At 47.2% G+C, this 25,436-nt stretch overlaps 1 protein-coding gene across 1 annotated transcript in view; it reads right to left on the bottom strand.

The window, feature by feature from the left end:
• Positions 1–25,192, bottom strand: part of MARCHF4 (membrane associated ring-CH-type finger 4) — a 113,093-nt gene extending 87,901 nt beyond the window's left edge. The window contains 3 exon segments of the mRNA XM_030018304.2: positions 23,319–23,610; positions 23,612–24,596; positions 24,704–25,192. Of these exon segments, the coding sequence (XP_029874164.1) occupies positions 23,319–23,610; positions 23,612–23,814 (495 nt within the window). The 5' untranslated portion in view covers positions 23,815–24,596; positions 24,704–25,192.
• Positions 25,193–25,436: the final 244 nt, after the last annotated feature.

Raw genomic sequence — 25,436 nt, 5'->3', positions numbered from 1 at the left:
AAAACTCGTTCTGCCTAATTGCTCCTGGCAGCGTGCTCTGCTGCAATGAAGGTGGGAGCACGGTGGCAGGGGAAGGCAGTGCTACTTCTTTGCAGTAAGCCTCAAAACCCATCCTTTTGTGCTAAAAGCACAATGCGAGGCCAGGCTTGCTCCTTCAAGTCACTCGCACTGTGGAGAGCAGCGCCTGCTCTCAGCCAAAATCCACCTTGCACACATACCCAGCTCTGAGCGCTGGGAGGAGGCTTATCTCGCTTTATTTTTAATTCTATGAAAAGCCTAAAATACATCACGAGTTAGAATTTATATCGTGGAAAGGCTTTTTCATGGACACTTTGGACTTTTTGTTTCATGCACCCAGCGGGCTTTGCAATAGTTAATTTTGCCTCCCGGGTCCTGGGAGGGAGGGAGGGATCGAGGGAGGTGTTACTATTTGCGGTTTGCTGAATAGGGCGGTGAGGTGGATGGCTGAGAAATGAATCTGTGGCCTGACGGTGCTTCTTGAAAGCATTAACACACTTTCTTCCTTCTCACCCGCCGGCACAGTAACATTTCACACTTCTGCTTGGGTCTGGCTCTCCGGAGACCTCATAGCCATTCCCTAATGCCTCTCCTTTCACAGCAGCTTGAGTCAGTCAAAGCCCATGCCACAATCAGGAAAATGGCTCCTCTGCAAATCAGTGGTCTGGTACCAAACCTCATGCGGAGGCCAGGAAAGCTGCCCCTGTCCAGGGACAGACAGGCTGCTTGTGGCACCTAATCCAAACTCAGATAGTGTAGGAGAATGGGAGGTAAATTTTAAAAGAGGACATTAATAGCAATTTAAAGGAATATGAATCAACTATTTCACACTTCTGGAGGCTGAAGGCCTGACTTTGGTTAAATAAAGGACTTTGTGCACACAAACCCAAATAGGTCTCAAGTAGCCTGGACTTGCGGGCAGGCTAGAAATCAGTCGAGATCTCCCGCCCAACCCCAGCGCAGGGATGCTCGGGGTCTGTCCCCAGCAAAAGCAGGTAGGGAAGAAACTCCCTGTCTTCTCGTGCTGGGTATGCTCAGGAGATACCGGGGTTGCCTGTGATGGCCAGACCTGGCCAGGTGAGCCCACGCTGCCTTTCCAGAGCCATCCTCTTCACCCAGCTCCTCCGCTGGGGCAGGCTGCGTTTTGGCATCACTTTCTCCCTTGGCAGAACACGACCAGATTTAAAACCTTCACCTGCTCCCTTGAGGGAGAAAATAAGCAGCATTTCAAAGCATGCTTCAGGTGACCACACTCAAACCTTTTGGTAGCTGAACCTCACAGACAGAAACCAGCATCCATGGGCAAACAGGGAAGGTATTTTCCCTTCAGAAAAGGTGCTGCAGTGAGGCAAGGATATAACTCTTATTTTCTTTTTTTGAACATCACAGATGAACTCCATTAAGCAGTGACTGAGCAGACGGCAGTGAAAACAAACACCAAATTAAGCACGCCCACTCTACGGGGAGAGGTTTTGCCTGCCTTCTCCTTCCACACTCCTGCCAGGGAGGAAGGTGAAGATGGAGGGCACCTGGAAGGACCATTTCTGGAGGCTGGGCTGGGAGAGCTACTGGGAGAGGCAGAGGGATGTGAAAGTGATGAGGATGTGCCAGAAGGGAAACAGCCATGTGTGAGGACAGTCATAAGTGTGATGAGTTGGCAGTACTGAGCTTGCAAGGGCTCTGGGAAACGGGGGTGTAAGAGAGGTGCTGCTAAGTGTGGCTCTCAGGTGACAGTCACTGGGGATGGGGTACTGGGATGCCCCAGCACGATGGGCTGGGGAATAATACTGAAAGTAAAGGGCTTGATGACGTGGGGATCAGGGGTCTGTTGTTACACTGGAGGGACCTGGGGTAACCTGCAGTAAACCAGGTTGGTCAAAGCAGTGCTTTCTCGTTCCTGGCTGCTTTCCCCTCCTTGCTCCCTGATGGAGAAAGGGCAGCAGCAGTGCTAGGGTGGGCATGGGCACACAGTTTTTCCAGGCACTCCAGGGTCCCCTAAGTGAGACAGGCTTGGAGGAAACTATTTCCACCTCTGCTGGGAGGCAGGGGATCAGGAGAGAGAGGCACCAAGCCCAGATTCACGCTCACCAGAGGGTGGTCTCACCATGGGAGCTAAGCGGACCTCAGAGTGTGGCTCCATCACCAGTCTCACTCTGCTGCCGTCCCCAAGGACAGAAGGGATCTTCTGTCCAAGTCAGAGCACCAGGTCTGAGGGAGAGAGGAGGAAAAAGGCAGTAGAGGCATGCTTGGAAACAAAGAGAAAAGTGACTAGTGGGGAATCAGCTGGGGGCCATGGGATGGAAAGAAGCAGGATGATACAGGAGATCGGGAGTTATGCAGGTGATAGGGCAGGGGCCATGTTAGAGGTACAGGTAAGGCAGGCAGTGTTCTATCCAGGCCTTTCCAGCTCCAGTTTTCACTGGTTCTACATTAATTTGATCTTAAAAGTGCAGCAGGTGAAGGCTGGCATTAGCAATCCCCCTGACATGAGTGGGAAGCTGGGCTCAGGCACCTCCTAGGCACGAGTGATGCACCGACTGCTGCCACCGGTTCAAGAGGCCGTGGCTTTGCTGTGCTCATTAGGGCAGGTTCTCATGCTGGGCCAGCTCCGTTGTTTAAAGGTCAATAAGACAGAAGTTGGGACACCACTGAGACAGCTGCCGGCACATTTGCGTCGGCAGGCAAGCAAGTGGGTAGGTGCGCATCTCTGTGTGTGTAAAAATCTTCCCCCCCCCAACACCCTTCTCCAGAACAAGTCTGAGCAGTGACATTGCAACCACTTCTCAGTCCCCTCACTCTGTGGTTTTCATAGGGTTGCAGAATTTAGGTTGGGAAAGGTCTCTGGATTTCTTTAGTCCAACCTCCTGCTCAAACCAGGGCTAGCTTCAAGGTTGCTCAGGGCTTTGTCTAGCTGAACTCTGAAGATCTTTGAGGACTGAGATCCTACCATATCTCTGGGCCCTAGTTTCAGGGCTGCACTGCTCTCACTGTGAAGGTTTGTTTCTGTATATCCAACGAGCTGTGCCCCTCTGGCTCTGTGGTCTCTATAATCCAACTTTAAGTAGCAGAAGACAGCAGATTTCCCCTTTCATCTTCTTGCTGCCAGACTGAACAAGTCCAACTCCCTCCACCTCTCCTCACACATAACGTGCTTCTGCCCCTTCACCATTTTAGCAGCCCCCACTGGACTAGCCTGGATCATCAATCTCTCTTTTGTACTGGGCGGTCTTTGGGCACTAAGAAAGAAATCTCTGAAATTGCAGCCTGCAACCACCTAATACAGACCTAGTATAGCCCTTCTTCCCAGGTTGGCTAGAAGACATTGCATCCCTAATCTGGGAACAACTTCAGTGTCACTTGGGAAAAACTGCAAAGTATGAGAATGAAAATGGCATGGCTCCATGCCTGAAAGTGCCACTGGTTTTCTTTTTCCTTTTACAGAGGTGAAGGGGACTCTCTCCTGGGACAGATACTCACATGTCAGGCCAGGCAGGCAGCTTGTTTTCTTGAAGAGCTGAGCCCAAAGTATGCTTTATCTCACTGGGCTGAATTTAGAATAATCCCTTTGAAATTGCTGTGGTGTATCTTCAAATGCCTTATACTTCATTGTTGCTAGAAGGGAGTTGCTAAATTCTTGGTATCAGGATGCAATTCCATGCACAGTTTATGCCTAAGTCTGTGCTGCCATCTCCCCCTTCCCCTTGCCCTCCCGGGTGTGCTGCCCTGCGCCTTCACCGGTGCTGTGTTGGTGACCAGGTGGTCAGATCAGGGAACTGATCCAACTGAAAGATAATAAAAATTTTTAAAAAGTTGATTCTTGTTGGATCAAGTCCCTGGCTGCATGGTCACTGGTGCTAGAGCTCGGAAAGGGTGGAAATGCAGAGCTGAGGTTGCTGCTCGCTATAGCTGCATGGGCTTAGATTGGCTCAGCTTGCTCAAGAACACACACCACCAAGAGACTGGAAAGTCATCCTTACACTGAGGAAAGGTCTGTAGATTAGACTTGGCCTTCCTTCAGTGACACCATTTTTTTTTTTCCCCTTGGGAATGTCCCTGCTGCTCCTCGCTCAATTGCTAAGCACAGAGATACCGCGCTGGGAGGACAGAGTTTCTGAACTGACTTTAGCCTGACTTTTCTCACCGTGGATGTTTTGCCTTCCGGCACAGCATGTCTTGTTCCACACAGCCTTTCCCCAGAGCAACTCATTTGTGCTAGCCCAGCGCAGCCATCCCCACTCCTCATCCAGCCCAGCCCTGTCACCTGTCTGAAGCCCCCAGCAAGGTGTCAGTCTTCATTAGCAGAGGAGTGTTGGTTTTTGCTGATATCATTTCCCAAGTAGTCTGGCTGAATACACAGTCCTCGTGGGGCAAAGGCACTCCAGGACGTCCCTCAGTGTTGTGAGCTGGGGGCCTTGTGCTGGCATCCCCGGCCTCAGCTGGGGTAAGGGCTCCCTGGGGTCTGTCCTCCCAAGGGCTTTCTCTCAGGACAGACGTACAGAAATATCTATCTCCATCCTACAGTCTGGCTCAGCTCCCTCTCTAGAGGGGATCTCTGACCTGGAAGTTTCAAGGAGATCTAACTCTTCTTTATTATAAATATCTGGACATGTCAGTGTCAGAGGGAGATGCATCCCTCTTTATCCTTCCCAATGGTATTAACTAGACAAATCAGGAAGAAATTAATTAAGCAAAAAAAACCCCAGGCTGAATACCTGGGAAAATGGCTTGAATCACCTTATGATAAACTCTTAGGGACTTGAAGGAGACTGTGGTACTCCTGGCATTTGAAAACAAGTGTGGAAAAGCAACAGAGAAAGCAAAGGGAGCAATGTGTTGGTGCTGGAAGTTATGAACTAGAAAGGAAACAACAAGCCTTCGATAGCTGTGACACTGCTGGAAGAAGGATAGATTCAGCCAGCTCAGATTTTGAAAAATCCCAATAATGTAAATTCCTTAAGTACAAGCCAAGCCTATGAATAAGATAAATCTCTTAGTCACTTTGCCAGTGATATCCTTCTAATCTCATCCTTCCTCAATGATGCTGCTCAGAGAATGAAACACTTTGCATAAATGGGTTTGCTGCTCAGAGCAATCACTCATGCCTCCCACCCCGACCCCAGGATTAGAGAAGTCCCCTGGATTAAGGCTGTTACTATTTTGAGTCCAGGGTGAACCAGCTAAGCAAGGGCTCAAGGGAACTTTCAAGCAATTGCAAGAGAGAGAGAAAAAGAGAAGGGGAGGCGAACAGGAGGCCAACACTGTCTTAGGTAATAGCATGTCCCACACTGGTGTGGAACTGTACTTAAAGTGCTTTACAAACAGAAATGACCCATTAACAAGGAATTATCAACATATGCATGGAAAGGCAACAGTAACACAAAGGCTAACCAAGCCAACTTTTTCTTAAATAAAAATGACATTGCACTGACAGTGCTGTTTCCAGAGATGCTGAGTGCCTTGTTCCCCAGCAGACATCTCCGTCTGCTGAGTAGGCCCAGCAGCTTGAAATTCAGAGCCAAGGTCTGCTGAGCTGTCGCTCCCAAAACAAAGATTGGAAACAACCTGCTCAATGTTAAAAAGTGAGCTGGGAACCAGAAACGGATCCCCTGAGCTCTGATGCCCAAGAAGTGTGGTGGACCCATTTACACCCAAATGAGGAGCACCTCAACACCAGCTCAGATTTCAGACTGACTTCAGGTCCCTTTATGGAGGTGAAGAGATCATTCTGGATGCCAAAAAGAGGAAAACCATGCCTGTTCATCCAAATTACACCTAAGACCACCAACAACCATTTGCCGTTTGCTTACTGTTCCCTTGTAGCACACACACACGAGAACTGTTCTCAGTACTACTTAGGTGGCATATACTGTAATAAAGTATGTAATCCCTTAAAATACAAGAGCTTTCCTTATAATCCATGCTTGTATAAACCCCGACAAATATTTCATACATTTTTATTCACATCAACAGGAAATAGTTTTAACGTCTCTGACAGACACAAGAATTTTCAGAAGTGCCTGTCACATGTTTACTATGTCAGTCCGCAAGAATTGCTCCCTCTCACTATTTCTCTGTGGAGACCCTCTCTACCGATGCTCTCCCCTCCCCACAGGAGAGTTTCCAGCAGCAACTCCAGCTGGATACTGGAAAGGGGAAAATATTGACTCCTTGGAAGCCAGACGAGTTTTTCAGCATCAGACTGAACTTTCAGTGTTTTGCCAGGAGAATGGTGTCCTTGTGCAGTTTCTGCCTAGGTTTGCAGAACAACTTCTCTGGGCTTTGGTTAATTAAAATACAGTATGTCTTGCACAACTTTTGAACTCTTATTTCTATGAGAGATGTGCGGGGCTGCAGGCTGTCCGTCAAATTCTGCATGTGCCCCATGCCAAGACTGTAGTTTTCTATTTGACTGTAAATCAACCATTTTAATTAGATGTAAGACAATTATTATTGGGTTTTAGTGAGTCATTTTTCTCTCAGTAATTAGTAGTTGTCAGTTCAACTCAGCCCAGTGCTGGTGTAACCCAGTGACTTCAAGGCTGTGTTTAAAACCTCTGTTCTCCTACACAGCAGTTCATCATAAACAATATTGCTCTTCCCGCCTTGTCCACTGCAGCTGTGTTGCACCGTGATTATCTTGAAAACTCCCAGCCAGGCCAGCAATGAGGAGCGTTTGCTGTCTCAGCACAGAAGGGACTGCACGACAGGAGAAGAACTTGGCCAAGAAAAGGCAGCTCACCTCCTTGACCCCATTTCATTGCTATATGCTTCAAATCCTGGCTGCGTCTGTCTTGCTATAAAAACGTCAGACTGTCTCTAACACTTATTTTTGCTCGCTGCTTCAGTGTGGCCTTACTTGGCAACTTCTCCCATCTGTTTACTACTCTTCAATGTTGTGCATGCATTTCCAAATTGATGTTTAGTTATAATAATGCGAACACTCAGCATTTGCAGAGCACCTAGCTTTGAAGTGGTTTAGGTGTTTTATAGTCGAGCAAGGATCCCTTACAGCTTTCCCAGAAGGAAGTGAAGATTTCTAGTCCTGCTTTATGGTGCCATGAAAGGGCCCTATGTATCACTACAGGTGAATCCAGATCCAGACAGACTGTATCTCGATGTAGCAGCTATATGCACACTGGGTATCTGTGTTCCCACATAATCGATGGAGGTCTAGTCAATGTTGACAGCGGAGCCCTGGAGTGAGTCAGCTGAGCAAATGTAGGTGTCTAGCTCTCCAGCTCCACTGACTGTATTGACTAGGGGCACGATTACCTACCTCGAGATGTTTTCCACTAAGAAATCATTGTGTGGGCATGAGTCAAGCTCTTGATTTTTCACTGCCTAGACACCCAGTCCACATGCAGACACCTACGCTGCGACACTTGCATTGAGGTGTCTGCAATCCGCAGCTGCGTTCCGCCTCAGGGATGTACCCAGGATCACAGTTGTTTCAGAGGAGAAGCTGAGATCCCTGGGTTGCTGTTCATCCTCCTTCGTCCGCTTGAACTGGAAGAGGAACCTCCTCTAGTCAAGCTGTCACCATGGGGGAACTACTCTAAATGTGTCCTCTTAAAGCCAGTGAGCAACCCTCTGCCTGGGTTGGGACCTGTTTGTTATCCAGTGACCAAGCTGCCACCTTGACTCTAAAACCTAGGTTTTGCTAAAACTGATCTCTAGGATAACTCTCATCTCAGAGGACGGTGTTTGCTGCTCAGTTCCCCGCATCCTTCAGACTATTTCTTTTTCTCTGCCAGAAAGGCAAACCCTGGCTCTGCAGAAAGCAGAAGTGCCCCTCTCCGGGCACTCATGGAGGCAGGCCATGTCGTTTTCCTCCATATCACAGTATGCTGTTTGCTCAGAGGTCTTCTAACATGGGTTAAATACTGCCCTGACCAGGAAGTTTTCTTTACCACTTGTATTGTCCAGCAAGGGCTCACTACTGTTTCACAGTCACAGCCCTGACATCCCAGTATCTAAAGTGCTCAAGCCTAAACCAAGCCTTTCTGAAACATCCTCATATCTTGGATCTTTCCAGGTCAGCCTGCTTTCATGACCTGGTGAGCCTCATAGCTGACCAGACAGATGGAAAGATCTTTTTCAATGGGTGGACATGGAGCACTTGTATGGGGATTGATAAAACAAGACACACAGGCCTGATCTGTGGGCCACTGTGATTCAGCCCAGTCATGACACACTGCGAATCACCATGCTGCGCTGGATATGCCATGCACATGCAACTGGGAGAAACAGCCGAAGTGCTGATCTGTGAGTACAAATGTACCAGTAACAGTGAACAGTAGTTACCCTTCAAAGACCGCTTTCTGCACAGGAACATCCCTGGCTGGGGGAGCTCTTGGTTGTTGTGTTGTGTCTCCAACCCTGCAGTGAGCTCAGGAGAGACCTCCAGGAAAGTGCCTTGCAGCAGCCTGAAACTGCTGCATCTGCTCAACAGCCCAGATGTGCACCGCGGCATCAAGCTGCTCTCTGCAGGAAAAGCTGACCCACAAGTGACTACTTAATCTCCTTCTCTATCCAATTTGGCTCAGCCACGTGCCACCTGCCTTCCACCACACTGCTGCAAATACGCGCACAGCCAATCCCTGACTAATAGTGAGCGCTGGGATCAGCGCACGCTGCGGCAGTGTGTGATGGCTGGCTGTTGCTTGGAAATCATGCCGATCCTCCAAAGACAGAGGGGTCAGGGAGTGTGTTAGTGGGAACCTAGGTCCCTGACCTCTGTGGTCCTCCAACTCTCTCATGAAAGCCCCCGAGGGTGTGCAGTCCAGGAGTGGAGCAATGCACTGAAGATACCTATCTCCAATGCTGCTATGCACATTTCAGGAGGGAAGAAAAACAGCTCAAGGCAATGTAGACACAGTGATTTAAAAGGAAACGGATTAAAGACAGACACGTGAGTGCAGCTGTGTCCCAGCAGTTATGCCATATGCATTTATAGGTAGATGGATATCTGGCAAAAATCCCTCCCTCCCCCCCGACAGGATATAAATCATGGGAAGGGCTATTATTCATCCTGCGGCCCACCCGTTACACCTGAAGCTATGTCAGAGGGTTACCAAACAGTGTCAACCAGGAGGACTCGTGGGTTTTATCTCACCCCTGGGAACCAAATACCACAGGGCAGTCTGAGAAAGGGGACTCAGGGGGTGCATATTTGTCCCATACATGGTTAAGGCAGGCTGAATGGCAGGGATCTGGATGGTTTTCCCAATCTCCATGTGTTTGTACAGCCTCTTTTTGAGTCATCAGCATTTCCAGCATACAAATAGCTAAGCGCCTTAGGAACATTTACCTAGGGGTAGAGACCTTGGCCAGTACTGATGGCTGGTAAGTGTATGAAAATGTAAAACAGCTGTCAGTGGAAGTGAGTTTTGAACTCCAGGTTGCTTCATTTCCAGCTGAGCAAATTTTCTCTTATTTTACAGGATACAGAGAGAACATACTGTCTTGTGCCTAAGCATCACTCCTTGTCTCTGCAATACAACAGAACAAGTAGCCTAATCAGGCCAAAATGCAGAGCATGCTGAAAAACTGGGAACATTCAGGATGTAGTTAGAGAAGGTGAAAACCTCCCCTGTAGCCTAAGAGGGCTGGTACTGCTGCTCCAATCACAGCGCTTAGGGGCAGAGGATTATCTGGTGAGAAAAGGCAGAGAGTTACATTCTCCCATTGGAGAGACATCATCTGGAGAGGGATGAAATTATAAATCCTATGGAAGGAGATACGCAAGTGGGGAAAGGCAGAACTGGGAGTGATGCAAAGAAGCAAGGAGCAGATGAACGTCATTGGGCTCTTTTGGTGGTGGTGGGATCGCCTGCAGGAACAAACCGGTCAGGCTCCATCAGGTGCAACACAACCTTGTGCTGATCACAGAAGCAAAGCACGTGTTTTCCAGCTTCGTCTCTCCCAAGATCATCCAGCTGCACTTTCTGTTTCATCAGAGAAACCCTATCTCAGTGGCCTCCTCGCATCCATTACAGGGAAAAATAAGTGGATCCAACCCAAACAGAAAACAGAGACATGCTATGGTAGCAAACCTCCTGCCAGCTTCAGAGATTGCAACATTTGCCCGGCATGTTTCTGATCCTCCTAAAGACACACAGAGCAGCTCAGTTACATGCACACACACGTTTGTACACCTTGCGTTTGCAAATAATCTCTGATGTGGAGCCTCTGAGGCTGCTCTGTGGAAATCCATAAGCCTGTAGCTGTCTCTGCATCCCCCTTGGCTTACCATGACAGTAACAACTTCTGAAGAGTCCCAGCAGCTTAGTTTGCTTTCCCACTGACCGACACACTCTGGCTGCCTCTGATCGAAGCTCCTCCTCTCGTTAAGTTGCACAGAATTATTTCCGATATTCTCCCCACCGTTCATGCTCACTTAACTGTCTACAATCACTCCCACGATCACGTGGCTCTCCACTCCAGTTTGGTTTACTATAGCTATCAAGTGACACGCAGGGTGACACGCAGGGCTCTGCAGGCTTGGGAAAGAGGTGCTGCCATCAGCCAACTACAAAACATGTTGGTTCAGGCTTTCAGGCCATCCTAGGACAGCCCTATATCAACCCCCTCCATGCCCGTACTGCCTAAAGGGCAAACACCATCATCTGGCTGGGTGTGACTGCCCTGCTGTGAAGTGCCCTTCGAAGAGGCTGCCTGAAGTAACAGATCCTGGACTGTGATCAGTGGAGAAGACTCCAAAACTTTTACTATGTGGTTCCTCAGTTTTCCTAAATGTGTAATTTTCTGAAATACTTAGTATTGCATTCAAACTTGCTAGGCTCAGCCTCTGCTGGCAGATGGATCTTTTTCTTGCCTTTTTTAAACAGAATAGAGAACAAAAAATCAAAACCAGAAGTTCTCAGAGCAATGGAGCCAAACAAAGTTAGGTTTCCCCGATTTGTACCTGGGAGTAAGGTGGCTTCTTTGATGTTGAACAGGGGTGGACCTCTTATGACAGTTCTCCTCCATGGCATCACAAACCCAATGTGGGCAGTATGCCCCACTTGGCCACTTATTTTCATGCAACTCATAAAAGCTTAAGAATTCTGCAGCATTTATTTATCAACGGTGGCTGAATTTGGCAAAGAAGTTTAAATGTCACTGAGTGTATCGCATGGACTTAGAAACAGAACTTACATGGACAAGTACTGTTGCTTAGGAAAGCAAGCTAGAAAGAGAGAAAAGAATATTTTTCATTTTTATTAAAGTACATCTTGGGACAGGTTGTGAACAGCTTTCTAGACAAATTAATTGAAGGCAGAAAGCAAAAATAGCCTGTAGAAGAGAGAATGACTGTGAGCTTCCAGAAAGCAGCAATTGTAACAGAATGCTTTTGTTTGTTATAAAGAGACTAATGGCTGTTTTGGTAGTCATTAGACAACATATAATAAATTTCTGCTACATTGCATATTTTTAAAGATTCCTAATTTTTCAAAATCTGCTTTTGCAAAGTTGAAAACCTTAGTTACAGACCTCTTTTTGCTTACCCTTCTGTTCAATTTAAACAGAAACAGTTCTTGTTCAATCAAGCTTTTCTACAACCAGTATTTCTATAAGACTCAGATTTGAAATAGTATCACCTCTTGGAGGTTTAGTGATTATTGGATCAAGAAGTATCTTGGCTATGACAAACAGAAATATCTGAGCCTTTGCTATTATTTGCAATGTTTGTTCTCATTCTTTAGTCTATGGTTGGGTGGCTATTTTCCCTTGGTATTTATCTGACTACTATTACAAAAATCTCAGCCCCCGTCAAAATCCACTCTGGGGAGCTAGAGCAGACATTTAATCCTATCTTTTGCATAGCTCCTCCTAAAATCACTGTAAAGGCTAAGGGGAGAGTTTATTGCTGTCTTCAGCCACCTCATGGAAAGGTACAGCAAAGAGAGCCAGACTCTTCTTGAAGGTGCATGGTTATAAGACAAGAGGCAACAGACACAATCTGGAACACAAGAAAGTCTGATTAGAAATCAGAAAAAAACATTTTCACCATAAGGGAGGTCAAATATTGGACCAGGGGTCCAGAGAGGTGAGTGGAATAACTGTCCTCAGAGATATCCAGCTCCCAGCTGCGCAAGGCCCAGAGCAACCTGATCTGGTCGGATCTGCTTGTGTAGGGGGTTGGACAAGGTGACCTCCAGAGGTCCCTGCATTCTAAATTATTCTGGGGTTGTGTGATTTTGTTTGACCTGAGCTATAACACTCAGAACTGTCACCTTCACATGACATTTGCATCACATGCCTGAGCACACCTCCAAAGAGATGAAGCTCTTGTCTGGCAACACCAAGAAAAAGGTGAGAGAAGAAATCTCTTGAATAGCTGCAGGATGGGAAGGCCAGGGGCTTTCCTGCAGATTTTCGCATGTCTGCAAGAAGGGCAAGAAGTGAATCCATAAGGACTGGGAAAGAGAATAACGATGGCAGCTGGGACAGGTTATGGCAGCTTAGCAAGCTGGATTTTATGTAGGAGTCCTCACTGCAGGCTTTGGGGGCTGTAGAAGTGTTTTTCTTAGAAATGATATAGCTATCCTGTCTATGAAGAAAATTTTCCAAATGTGGGTTAAATGTAGGTGACAGCACTTCTTCTCTCATATGTCAGAGGAGGCTATGAACTGGTTTCTCCTAACTAGCTGAATCCCATGCATGTTTTCCCAGGCTGAAAGTTTCTTGCTTTCAATCTGATGTGGAATAAAACAGTATTCAACACAGAACTTTTTCCATGAGGGAAATCTTCTCTGCCAGCCAGCCCAAGGGTTTCTGAAACTGGTTTCTAAGGATGCACACAGTACACAGTCCTTTCTGTGACAGAAAAGACAAAAGTTCATATGCAAAGACAGTTTCAGTTCCTTGTTTCCCCAGACGTTCTCCTTGGGCACTGCAACAATTTCCCATTGTTGGAGATTTTAAAATCAAGATGGGATATTTCTTCTCCATTCCTTGCACAGCTATTAACCTTCAAGCGGGAATTTCATTGAGGGAACTTATTTCACTGCTATCATAGAGAGGTTCAGACTAGACTAGCCCAATAACCCCCTCTGGCCCTAAATCTTGTAAGAATTCACCTCTCTTCAATGTTAAGGAAATGTTGGTTTTTTATGTCCTAAAATGTGAACTCTTTAGGGCAAGAAAAGCCTTTGCTTCACTTCTTGGTGCAATGCTTGACATACTGACATCCTCTAAAGGTTACCACAGTATTAAAATAAAGAATGGTCTAGAGGCCAGAAGCACCCATAACTTTACTTCTGTCTCTTGTGCAAACCCTCTCTTTAATTACTTAACTGCTATTTCTCTCTGATATAGTATTTTATTATTACCTACTTTTCTTGAATGCTCTGATCTGTCTTAATGTTCTTTTAATACCAGTTGGAATGGGATAATAATCTGCTTGTACTTCTCCAGCACCTTTAATCCTGGCAGGTCCTAGTGCACTCAACAAGGAGAAAAGGAAAGGGAAAGTGCTTCATTCATCAGACAGGGCAAGGTCATGCAGGGTATCAGTCAGGCTGGAAAGACATGACACAACTAAAAGTGTTGGGGTGTTTGGAGGGGCAGGTTTAGCCATGGCCCTGTACTTGCAGAAAGTGCAAACCATCCCTTGAGCTTTAGTTCACCGCCTGCATGAAATTGCCAGGGTAGGTGCTGATGTGATGTGGGTGAAGTGCCAGCAGGAATCCTGCGTGCCAATGCTGTATGTTTTGTCTTCATCAGATCCATCCACAGCGCTTTCTTGGCTCTCCCAAAGACTGGGAATTGGAGTAAAAAGCTATCCAGGATCTACCTGGGCAAGGACAGGGAACACTCACTGATGGGAGGGGAGATGCACGGCAAAGTTCTCAGGGAAACCACTTCTTCCATCAAAATAGCAGTCAAAGAATTGATCTTCACACCTTGGTTTTGACTCAACTGAAGCAGGGCAATGCCTGTGCTGGGAAGGCGGAGAAGAAGGAATCACAGAAATGAAGGCAAGAAATGAGGATCTGAGCAAGTATCTGTGCAACCCAAAAGAAAGCAAATTAAGATCTGGGCACAACATGAATACACAGCTGGGAGGTGAGAGGAAAGAAGCTCAAGTTGAGGGTAGGGTTAGTGCCCCGAGTGACAGCGGTAGCACAGGAGGAAGGCAGAAAAAAGATAGACATGGAGGAAAATGTTGGATACAAGAAATCTGAGCTGATGCCAGAGCATTCAGTAACAGATGTCTAGGAGACAGGAGATCTGGGGTTGGACTGAAGAAAATCAAGCTTGCAGAGCCAGCCTTAAGGGCTGACATAGTGGAGGAAGTGGACGAGCTGGGGAAAGACGGGAAGGACAAGGAGAAAGGAGCTTTGTGGGATGCCATTAGGGGATTGTGGAGGAAATGTGAGCCACCCCATCAATGATAAAGTGATTGGAGAAGCAGGAGAGAAATGGGGGGTGGAGGGGCAACATTTCAAGCAGGACTGGCTGGAGGCCTGCATCTGTCAGGAAAGGTCATATTCAGCGTTGCTGAGAGCAGCTTTAACTGGGGGCAAAGAGCAGACACCTGAAGTAATGAGGATCCATTCTCTCCTCCTCCACATCGCTATAAGTGAGCAGTGACAGGACCAGCCCCAGCCATAAGTCTCATCTCTGGCCACCAAGGGATCCTTAAAGAAAAGCACAGCTGCTTCTTCAGCCTTTTCCTCCCAACTCTCCTCAGAAATCAAGGCAGAAGAGCTCAAGTCATTAATGACATGGAAGATTCAATAGAGTTAATGCTCACCGCATCTGCAGACCCATCTGGAAGGGCCTGCTACTGCGGAGAAGAGGTCTGGGGAAAAAAGGATGCAATTCAGCAGGGCCAAGTACTGCTCCTCCACCAAGGCAGTAACGCCAACTGCACAGAGCCAAGATGGAGGAGGACTGGCCAGAAAGCAGTTCTGAAGGACATGGAGATTATATGGGATCATGAGTTGAGTAAGAATCAATAACCTTCTGTTGTTCCATAAATAAATAAATAAATAAATAAATAAATAAATAAATAAATAGGGCAAACATCACCCTGGAATGGATGGCATCTGTTATCTGTTAAGCAGGATTCAAACCTTTCTGCACTGCTCAGCACTGACAAGGACTCACCTGGAGAATTGTTTCCAACTTTAGGCAGTGCATTTAAAGCAAAATATGGACCATTTGGTGAAAGTCCAGAGGATAACACCAAGGATGATTATAGGTCTAGAAAACATGTCATAAGAGCACAGGTAGAATTGGGATTGTTTGGCCTAGAGAAGAACAGGGAATGTCATGGCTTCAGTTGTCACTTGAACTTGTAAAGTCCCTAGAGGATGAATTTTCGCTATATTTACATGCAACTACTGGATAATACCTTCAATTACTTACTGCTTGGATAAAAGGAAGCAGTAAAAATAACCTCCTGTCCTCCTAATGGGCAGGGCAAGAAGAAATGGGCTGCAGCAGGAAAGATGGAGCCTCCAACCATGATCACCGTTAAGAACTGGTTAGATCACCCTCTGTCAGGATTTTGGATGGGTGGAATAATTGATCTCTTGAGACCTGGACATTGCCCAGTGCTTGGGCGTGATCAGTGCATGGATTAAGTAACAGAAGCTAAACCCACATACTACCAGAGGTTACCATGGTGGTCACAGGGAACAACTTCACAGAGGCTGCAGCTATGGGGCTGTCTGCATCCAGTGAGGGCAAACACCTCCAAGTGCTCAATGCACTACAAACTTTAAAGGTGCTTCTTACATGGATCTCTTAGCTAATGACACATACTTTTTGCATGGAAAAGGTGACCTCACGGCCTTACCTTAAACATAAATACCCTGTCAATCAAGCAACCCTTGATGAACTTCTGCTAAGAGTGACATAGCACACTTGGACACCACAAAGACAGCAGCAGTCTTTGGCCTCCCAAACTGGTGGAATATCAAAATCATTTTCTCTCTCCTGTTCTGCAATGTTGTTCTGTATGTGGACCTGCTGGTCTAAAATGTCTGTGACTCCATGGTAAAAAGTATGGCTGACAGTCCTATTCTCCAACCATAACGGAAGTTCCCCACAAAGTTCTTCTACAGAGGACAGAAAACTTTCTCAGGAGTCTGTTCAAGATTGAACTACCCCATCCTCCATGGAGTTCACACAGTTTTCCCCAAGCACAGCCTGGTTTCTCCAACAAACACAAGGCACCAGATGTAGGAAAGAATAAAACAACATGTAAAACATATTTTTGCTTATTATTCTCCCATTCTGTACCATCCCTTCCTTCACTGCCACCCAGGGAAGCAGGTTAAACTTATGTGGCTGTTGTGAGTGATGCCGCCAGTGTTCAAGCTGCAGACAGAGGATGCTTGGATAAGATGGTGCACAGGCCATAGGAGAACCTGTGCAGAGTACAGCTAGATAGGCTGGGTGGGACCAAGGTCTGATGTGTCACTTCACTTTGGCCAAGAAGAAGAGAAGGAAGAGGAGGTGAGTGAAAACCACCAAATAGCATAAAGAAGAAGAAATGACACAACAGAAGAAAAGATGTGTGAGGATTTCAGGATCTGGGCCCTGTCACTGGAACCAGCCTGCCCACCAACTTTTTGCCTTATCTCATCACTTTTCACAGAAGGGCATGGGGACAGCCCATTTATTATCTACATAGGTTTCCAGGTCTTGCTGTTTTTTAACTCACCAGAAGAAAGTCATCACTCATCACTCTCCACTGCCAACAATGTAATCTGTTCTACTGTAACCAGTGATAAATCAGAAAAGGATAAAAGGTCAGTTGTGAAAAGATGGGGGAAGCTAAGGAAGTCTTCAGCATCAAGCAATTCATTTTAGGCAAGTAACCCTGACTAACAAAGGAAAAGGAGAAAGATAAAAAGTTAACAAGCTATTCTGTGAGTATTATTTGAGTCTGGTTTCCCATGGAAACCATATCATGTTGTTTTGGGTTTTTTTTATCTGATGGGATACACATTCCTGTTAAAGCATTTGCTCCAGCTGAAGTTCTGTCATGCATGGACTCTACAGTGTGTAGCACAGCCAATGCTCTGATCTCTCCCACAACAGGACGTTTCTAGGTTTCCTCTTCTTCATCCAGCTACTTTTCATGAAACTTGCAGAAATGTAATGCCTTTCAGATCTCCACTCTCTGCCAAATCTGGCTGAAATTGGCCAATAGGTTTAGAGGAGGGCTGATGAACATCAACTCTAACAGCTAACACTGTCACATGGCTTTATTCCTTTAGAATCATCAATAAAAGGGATGGGGTGGCCATAGATATGGACGAATAACAATTATAGTCTATCTTATTATCTTACTCCAGGCCTAGGAGTGATGAAAACATGTGCAGCACATACACAGGACACACAGCATCATAGATTTTTGGCACAACTGTATTTCTGACTTCTGGACTGGGCCAACCTTAGATGGAAAAATAGGAATGTGAGCAAAAGGCTGCCACAGAGGAGGCCCTTGCAGAGAATGAATTTTTGCTTGAAAGACAACCTGAATGCAATTCAGTTTTGTACAAACAGAGCCCTTCCAGGAGCAAGTGTTGCCTTTGTGGAAATAACAGTGACTCTACAGATGCAAACAATGGAGCTACATGCTTTTGCATTGCTTGTTCTGTCACTAACTGACATCAGCCACTGTTAATCATGGCCTGAAATGTATATTTAAGAAACAGTGACACAAACACAGACAAGTTCCTTCATGAAGCCTTTTACATGGGGAAAAGTGAAAGAAAAGAAAAACTGCTCCTCAGGCTAGCTAGTGGCACTGAAATAAATGGGTCAGGCATCAGAGTTTCAGCAGGCACAAAAGGTGAAAACCCTGTCTCCTGGAGCAATTAGGAGTCAATGGGATTAGTGGCCTTCACTATTATTTATAGAAAACCCGCTGTGTGCACAACATTATTGAAATACAGGGGTCAAGTCTCTGCTACTGGATGCCTACCCTTTTGCTGTTGAAGTTAATGGGAACTTTGCCAATCAACTCTGTGGCAACAGAGTCTAAATCTAAAATAGATGACATCCTAGGCTCCATTCAGTTGATGGCTCAAGCAAAGCTTCTGCTGAAGCCAAAAATGTTCTGCCTCCACAGTATAGACTTGATCCTGGGACAGATGAAACAAAAGAGTTAGGTATAGAGGTGTTAAGATTCAAAGATGGGAAGGCAGAGAGGTAGACTGCAGATGTCACAGGAAGCATCTTCCCTTCCTTTCTGTCATAAATCACAATATACAGATTAAAATCTAAAGGGCTGCATCCCAGCATCTCTTACTCTTCAGTTTTAGCAGGACTGGCTATTTTCCAATGAATGATTCTCCTTATAACACCAAGTAAATGAATCCTGTGGGAACACACCTATGAAAAGTACATGGATGGGAAGCCTGCACTGTCATTACGTGATTCAACATGTTTGAAAACAGTGTGCTGATGGTCTAGCCAATTTGGTCAGACCCCACCAAACACCAGCATCTCCCTTCCTGAGTTTCCCTGGCTTTGGACATGCTTGTGATGCTGGCTGCACAGTTGTTTCTTCTTCCACTCATTCATTGTCACGCTCGTGCCCTGAATTCTGCCACAGGCTACCTCTTTCCCTCTTTGTCTCACTCTAGAAAAGAGGTACCCGATTCTGCTCTATTTTATGACGTTGTAAATCAGAAATGAAGCATCCCAGAGACTTCCTCCACTCCCCTGCTGCTGAGAGACCAATCTGTAGAGTGGCGGTATTTCCTGGCTTAGTTCATGCCTTCTCCGCAGACACTACCAGGTGGGAAGCTAATGACAGCTTTTGCCTGTTTCTGTATTTATAACAGGAATGGAGCTGAGATTCTGACATGTTTTTTCAAGCAACGCATGCTAATGACCAGCCATTCGATGGTACTAACCATACACTGAGCCTACATAGGGTGCCCAAGAATGGTGTGTTAATCCAGACCAAGTAATTTAGGGCCACCTTAGCATTAGAGTGGCCCTTAGCATGGCAGGTGCCTGCCTACATGTTGAAGACGTTACAATACATGTGGATGAAATCCAGACATGCCCCTGGAGAGGGAGATCTCACTGGCCATGCACAGGGGCTGGTGAGCTGTGGGGCTGGAGACCAGCCCCAGGGCTTTGCTCCTCTTCAGTGTTACCCTGATCTCTAGATTGGCTTCAGACCTGAAGCATAAATTTTACTTTCAGAAAAGTTATCATTAATTGTGATGACTCTAGATATCCTTAATAACCACATGGCTTTGCAATCCTTTATTAAACTTAGTCAACTTCTTTGTCCTGCTAACATCCTGCAACAAGGAGCTCCACAGCCTCATGACATATCACATGGAAATGCATGTCCTAATATCCATTATAAGTTGTCTTCCCTTCCAATTTCCTTGAAGGTCTTCACATTCTCATATTACTGAGTTAGTGTCCCTAAAGTCTGGAGGAGGCTTCAGTAGGAAGAATAGTCTATTTTCAAACATTTCTATTGAATACCGAACTAAGTCCAAGCTAGCAGCCTGCAGGCAAAAGAGTCCACAGTCTGTTCTCTCTGATCCTCCTGAGCCAACCAATCCTATCTGCACTGACTTTTCAAATCTCCATCTTTACAGTATTTTTCCCCAGAACAGAGAAATAGAGAAACACAGACAGAAACTGACAGGTAAGAAAAGATGTACGCATGCTCTAACTGACAATATAACAAGCAATCCTTGAGACACACTGATTTCCAAATTATCTCAGTTTCATTTAAGAACGCTTTTCTATTTATTTTCAGCACAGCTAGCACCAACTCTGAGCTCCTAAACCCTGCCGTACTGCTAACTCCTTGTGACATGGGCAAACAGTTGATCTGCTGTTGTGAAAGGACTTTTAACCCATGCCTTTTCCTGCTGCTCTCCACTACTTGCTTTCAACTTGGATCCATACCAAGCACTGTGAAACATTTGTGAGAGTGGAGCTCATCTCAGTTTCTTTATCTTGCAGAACATTGTCAGAGATCCAGGAAGGCAGACAAAATTCTGCCAATGCTGAGCATTAACCAAAACAGAAGAAAATACTCCAGCATCTTCCTTTCTCACTTTCTCCCCAGAGCTTTGCCATTCAATCCAGGGTCTCAGAATTAGCTGACACAATGGTGCAGGACGCTCACTCAGTGAAACTTTTGAAAATGCCAAGCAAGCCCCTGAAAGGCAATGCCACTACCAAGCTCAGAGTTCAGCTCATCAGCTTTCACAATGTTAAGCCCTTGTTTTCCATAAAAGCAGTTGACTTTTTCAACTGCCAGACCTGAGCAAAGCTTGCTCTTCATGCCCTCAAAACGGGAGTCCAGATGCTGTGATCACCTGGCCATCTTTCTCGTCCGCACCACTGGTTTCTCTCGAGTAACATGCAAGGATCAGAACAGTTTTACAATAACGAGCTTTACTCCTTCCTACGGTCCTCAGCACATTTTTAAATGAAAGAATCAGCTTACCCATAAGAGCCACAAACAAACATGAGGAGCTTAAGATATAAGCAATTCAGTAGCCTGAAGTATCATGCGTGTAGGGCAATCATAAATTTAAAGTGAAAATCCCTACTGATTTTGTTTTGCATTAGATATTAAATAAAACCTACTTGCAAAGCCAGATTAGTAAGAAACCTTTTTGGCTGTTGTAATTTTTTTTTTTTTTTTAAATCAAAACAGGATTAAAACATCTTTTGGAGACTCGCTGTCATTTTATCTGGGTAAACAAGCTTAGAGCGCCTAACAGTCAATTTATAATGAAGGCTTTTGTTCTTGGTACCATGATGCAGCCCTGCAAATTTGCCCACAGCTGCAGCAGTTTCAGATGTTTTTGACAGGTAAATAAAACACTGTTTATATCTCTCATTGTTATTAATCCACAGAGTAAAGAACTAGCAATTACATTTTGTTTCCAAGTGGATAAATTTTCATGATGATCTTGGCAGGGGTGGTATAGAATAATGTGCATCTATGACTTTTATAGTTGTGAGGGTCCAAAACATGAAGGGTCTTTGCTCAGCTGTTGAGTTGGAAAACGAATGGGAAATAAAGGCTAAACCGGTAATAACCACCATAATAAAAAAGAACATGGAATTTGGGATTTAGCCCTGTTGGAGTTTTATTGACGTAAGGGCCAAATAAACCAAACTGCGGGTCTTGACATCAGCTGCACTGATTCAGCTCTAAGTTATTCTGAACCGTACTTCTAGGAAGCTGTGTCAGGATCTGGCTGTGCTTTAAAACCCCACGATTTGGGCCTCCATAATGACTTGTGCTTCCCAGCTGCTGCGGGGCAAAGGGTTTCAGTTACTCCTCAAGCCATGCTGGTGATGAAAAAATTATTTGTGGAATAAGGTACTGCTCAAGGATGAGTGGCAGAATCCAGCTGTAAGTGTCTTATTATATTGGTCAGAAACTGTGAGAAGCAAAAAAGAGAAATCCTGGTGAAACTCTATTAGATGCCAGTCACGTCTGCTCAGCTTCTCACTCAGGTAGGCTGGCAGATGGTCAGCAAATAGTCTCACTGTTACAATGCAACCTACACAGGTTTTCAGTGTGAAAATTAGCATCCAATTATTTTCGAGCATTAATGTTCTCCAAGGAAGCAAGTTACCTCTATTTTATTTCTGCTTAGGCTCTATTTTCTCACACACGTAAGCCAATCTTGCAGGCACTACGTCTCGTGTACACAGACAGAATGGCAAGCCAGGGAAGAGTACTAGAAATGTGGAATAATGCAAATTCCCAGGGAGAGAGTTGCATGACTTCCAACTTTTAGAAAAGACAGGGAGGAGACAGTCAAGTGAGGAAGGCATACAGCATCTCCAAAAAAGAATGATTTCCCCCACCCCCAATCTAAAAGCCTGTGGTGAAAATTGTGTCTCACAGCTATCAGTCAGCTGCATAAACCATTAGAGAAGGCTACAGTCCATTGAGCACCCAGCTCTGATCTATGAGACCCTTGGTATGACACATCCAGCAGGGCTGTGGGTATTTAGATGAGTTGGTGGCAGGCCCTGCTTCTCCCAAAGAAGAATGGGAGCCCATTCCCCACCTCCCCGCCCCCATCACCACCATCCTCGGACCGACACAAGGGAAGGCACGATCACTGCATTACAGACGTGGGCAGCCTTGGGACAGGCGGGACATCTGCCAGAGCGTGGCCACTCTCAGATGAGCACTGGCTCTCCTCAGCAGAGCACACAGGTCCATGAAGGGGAAAGACAACATGGGGCAAAACCCGTTTTGCTCAAGATTTCAACATATCGTCTTTCGTGCCAGGATCTCTGCCTAAAATGGAAATGGGTATCAGCCAAGTCGAACCTCACAACCCTTTCTCGTGCAAGGATCCCTTATTATCACAGGTAACAGGACTACCCCGAGTAATAAAGGATATCTGCATATCCGGGCTTGATCCCACAAGCAGAGGTCTGCAGCTTTCCTTGCCGCCTGCAGCTGTGTCACGTTAGCTACAAATGTTGCTGTGTATATCACCGTAAGGGAGTTGCCAGCCTGAAAATACCTGAACTGCTTTTAATTGTCATTAAATAGGGAGAATAATGCCCCAGGGTGGCACCTTATCTTCTAGCGAGGTTGCGTTTGTTTCATTCTCCTGTGTGGTGGCGGGAAACTTCCCTGGCCTAACCTCGGTCTGTACCAAGGACTATCTCACAGATGCAGCTCCAGCAGGTACAATTGTAACCAGCGGTTTTCCTCCTCTAGCTAGTGCAACTGGGAGCATGGGAGCGGTGGCAAACCCGCAGAGCTCTTACTAGCCGTCCCCTGGGAACCACCGATGAGGTGGGGCTGCCTCCTGCCACGTGTTTATACAGACTGAAGTTGTATTTTTACAAGCAAACAGCACATTAAACGCATCCTTTGCATCACTTCTGGGATCATCGCAACTGGGTACCCACGAGGCAACAAAAAGCCCCCCTCGCCCAGATGCGCTATGCTCCACGAAGGGGTCCGCGGGTCCCTGCCCCGCCACAGCTGCACGGCTCTGAGGCCGGGCACGGGTGCCCGGGGCAAGGCTGCCAGCCGGCAGAGAGGGACGGAGCAGGCCTCCACCCCACATTTCCCCGGGAAACACCACCGAGGCGCAAAATCCTGGAGCCCAGGGCCCGGGCAGAGGGCAGAGCCCCTCGGGCTTTGGGGTCCCGTTCCGGGCACAGGGGAGACGCCGGCCAGCAGCAGGCCCCAGTTCCCGCAGGCTGGAGCACTGCTGCCATCGGGCGAGCCGGGCTCCCGCCGCGGCCCGTCGCCGACCCCCCGCCCCGGCGCCCACCGCCCTCCGCGGGCTCACCTGCTCGGGCCCCTGGAAGCAGATCCTGCAGAGCGGGGTGCGGATGCCGCTGTCGACGCTGCTGCCCAGCGAGTAGCGGTCCTCGGCCTTGCCCTTGCCGAAGTCATCCGAGGAGGTGCTGCTGGGCAGGGAGGCGGGCGGCTCCCCGGCGGGGCTGCCCCACTCCTCGGCGGCCGGGCTGCCCGCTCCGCCGCCGCCGCCGCCGCCGCCGCCCGCCGCCGCCGCCGCCCGCCAGCCGGGCCCGCGCCCCCCGGTCGGTGCGGCCCCCGCCGGGCCGCCCGCCGCCGCCGCCCTCTGCGCCGCCGGGCATGGGGAGCGGCGGCGGCGGGGAGGGCGGCGGCGGCGCGGGGGGTCTCCGCAGCAGGAAGACCTTCAGGTCATTGAAGAGCATGCGGCAGCGGCACTTGAGGAGGCCTTGGTTTCGCAACATCTGTCTCGGACGGAGGAGCCCGCAGCAGCAGTAGCAGAAAATGACCGCGCCGGGTGGTATTAACATGTGCCTTTCCTTGGCAGGCGGGGACGGGGTGGGAAAGAAAAGGGCAGGAGCCGGGCGCCCCGCGGCCGGGGGGGCTCCGCTGCGGCCTCAGTGCCTGTTGGGGGGGGGGGGGGGGGGGGGGGGCTGCGCTGGCCGGCGGGGAAAGGACAAAAGCAGAGCCGGAGGGCGAGGGGGCGAAATCCCCGGCAGCCCGCTGAAAGCCGGCGAGGATGACAATTAAAAGAAAAACAAAAAAGAAACCACAAAAAAAACCCCAAACCAAACCCGACTCTGCGCTCCTGGGGGATTCTTAACCCCCCTCCACAAGTTTGTGTAGAAATCAGCGGGAGGAGGAAATAAATCTCCCACGCCCGAGGGTCCGGGGGCGCGGGCGGCGGGCTCGGGAGAAAGCCCCTGATCGGCTCTCGCAACTCCTAAGCCTGTAAAAAAGAAGGGTCCACGTCTCCGGTGGGTGTGGGGAGGAGGGAGAATATGGTTCTCTCGACAGTATTTGGCATCTCAAGTAATTTTCCTTTTTCTTCTATTTTTTAATAATTTTTTTTTCAATTAAAAAATAAAACCCGATCGCACGAGACCCGGTGTGCACCCAGACAAAATAGCAGCCGGTCTGGCTATTAAAATGCAAAATTGGTAGCTGTTGTTATTATCAAAATTGCCTCTTTGTCAAAAAAGACCTTCACATTGTTTGTGGGAAAACACCCTACGTTTCCAACACTGTACTCCCAGGTGGCTTCAGATTTCCCCGTTGCCTTTAAAAGATTTCATTGTAAATATTAAAAGTCCTGAAAGAAATAATTAGCATTCAATGAGCTTAATCCCAGATGTACTGAGATAAATATATTTTTATATATATAATATATATATTTTATATATATTTATATATTCTGACCTTCTCTATTCCAGCAGCTGTCTGGACCACACCAAAAAAATCAGAGCGAAATTGGTGAGGGAAGGTGGCTGTATTATTCCCTAAGCTGTTACCACTCTGGACCAAAAAAAACCCGTCGAAATCGGATCTATTCTTCGCATGTAATTGACCGGGGAAACGTGGATCTTACATGGTCACGTTTCCTTTCCTCCTTTCACAAAACAGGAACGTCATCAAACGCATTGGCAGCTTGTACAGACCATTGTGGATGGCGAGGCGGCCAGGGCTCTATCAGCAATTGCAGGGACCTCCTTTTGATGCATTGGACGAGGCTCCTTCTTTCTCTCCACCACCGTCCCCACCTTCATTTTCCTCCCCTTCTGTCCTCCTCCTCCTCTGACTGTTGTTCTCTCTCACAGGCATTGACATTCAACCATTGCAAGTCTGTCGCACTCTCGCTGGCAGGAAAAAAAAAAATCGGAGCAGATAATTCTCTTCTTCCTCCTAAAAGGCTCGGATGGAGCACAATGCGCCAGACACATGGGGCAGCATGGCTTATTTTTCGTGCGGCTCCTACCGCTTTGACAACATCGAGCTGGTGTGTGCGTGTGTGCCTTTCTCCCTCAGCAGCAGCCTCCTCTCCTCTCTCCCATCCGGCTTGCCGTGATGATGTTGCTGTTGCTATCTCCCTTGGATGCAATGGGGAAGGCAGATTGTTTGCAGTGCAAGCGGGGATTTGCAGGAAGGGAGGGGT

The sequence above is a fragment of the Aquila chrysaetos genome, chromosome 6 (assembly GCF_900496995.4).
Source record: "Aquila chrysaetos chrysaetos chromosome 6, bAquChr1.4, whole genome shotgun sequence".
NCBI lineage: Eukaryota > Metazoa > Chordata > Aves > Accipitriformes > Accipitridae > Aquila > Aquila chrysaetos.
Note: the sequence above shows the minus strand (reverse complement) of the source record. Positions and strands in the feature narration are given on the sequence as shown.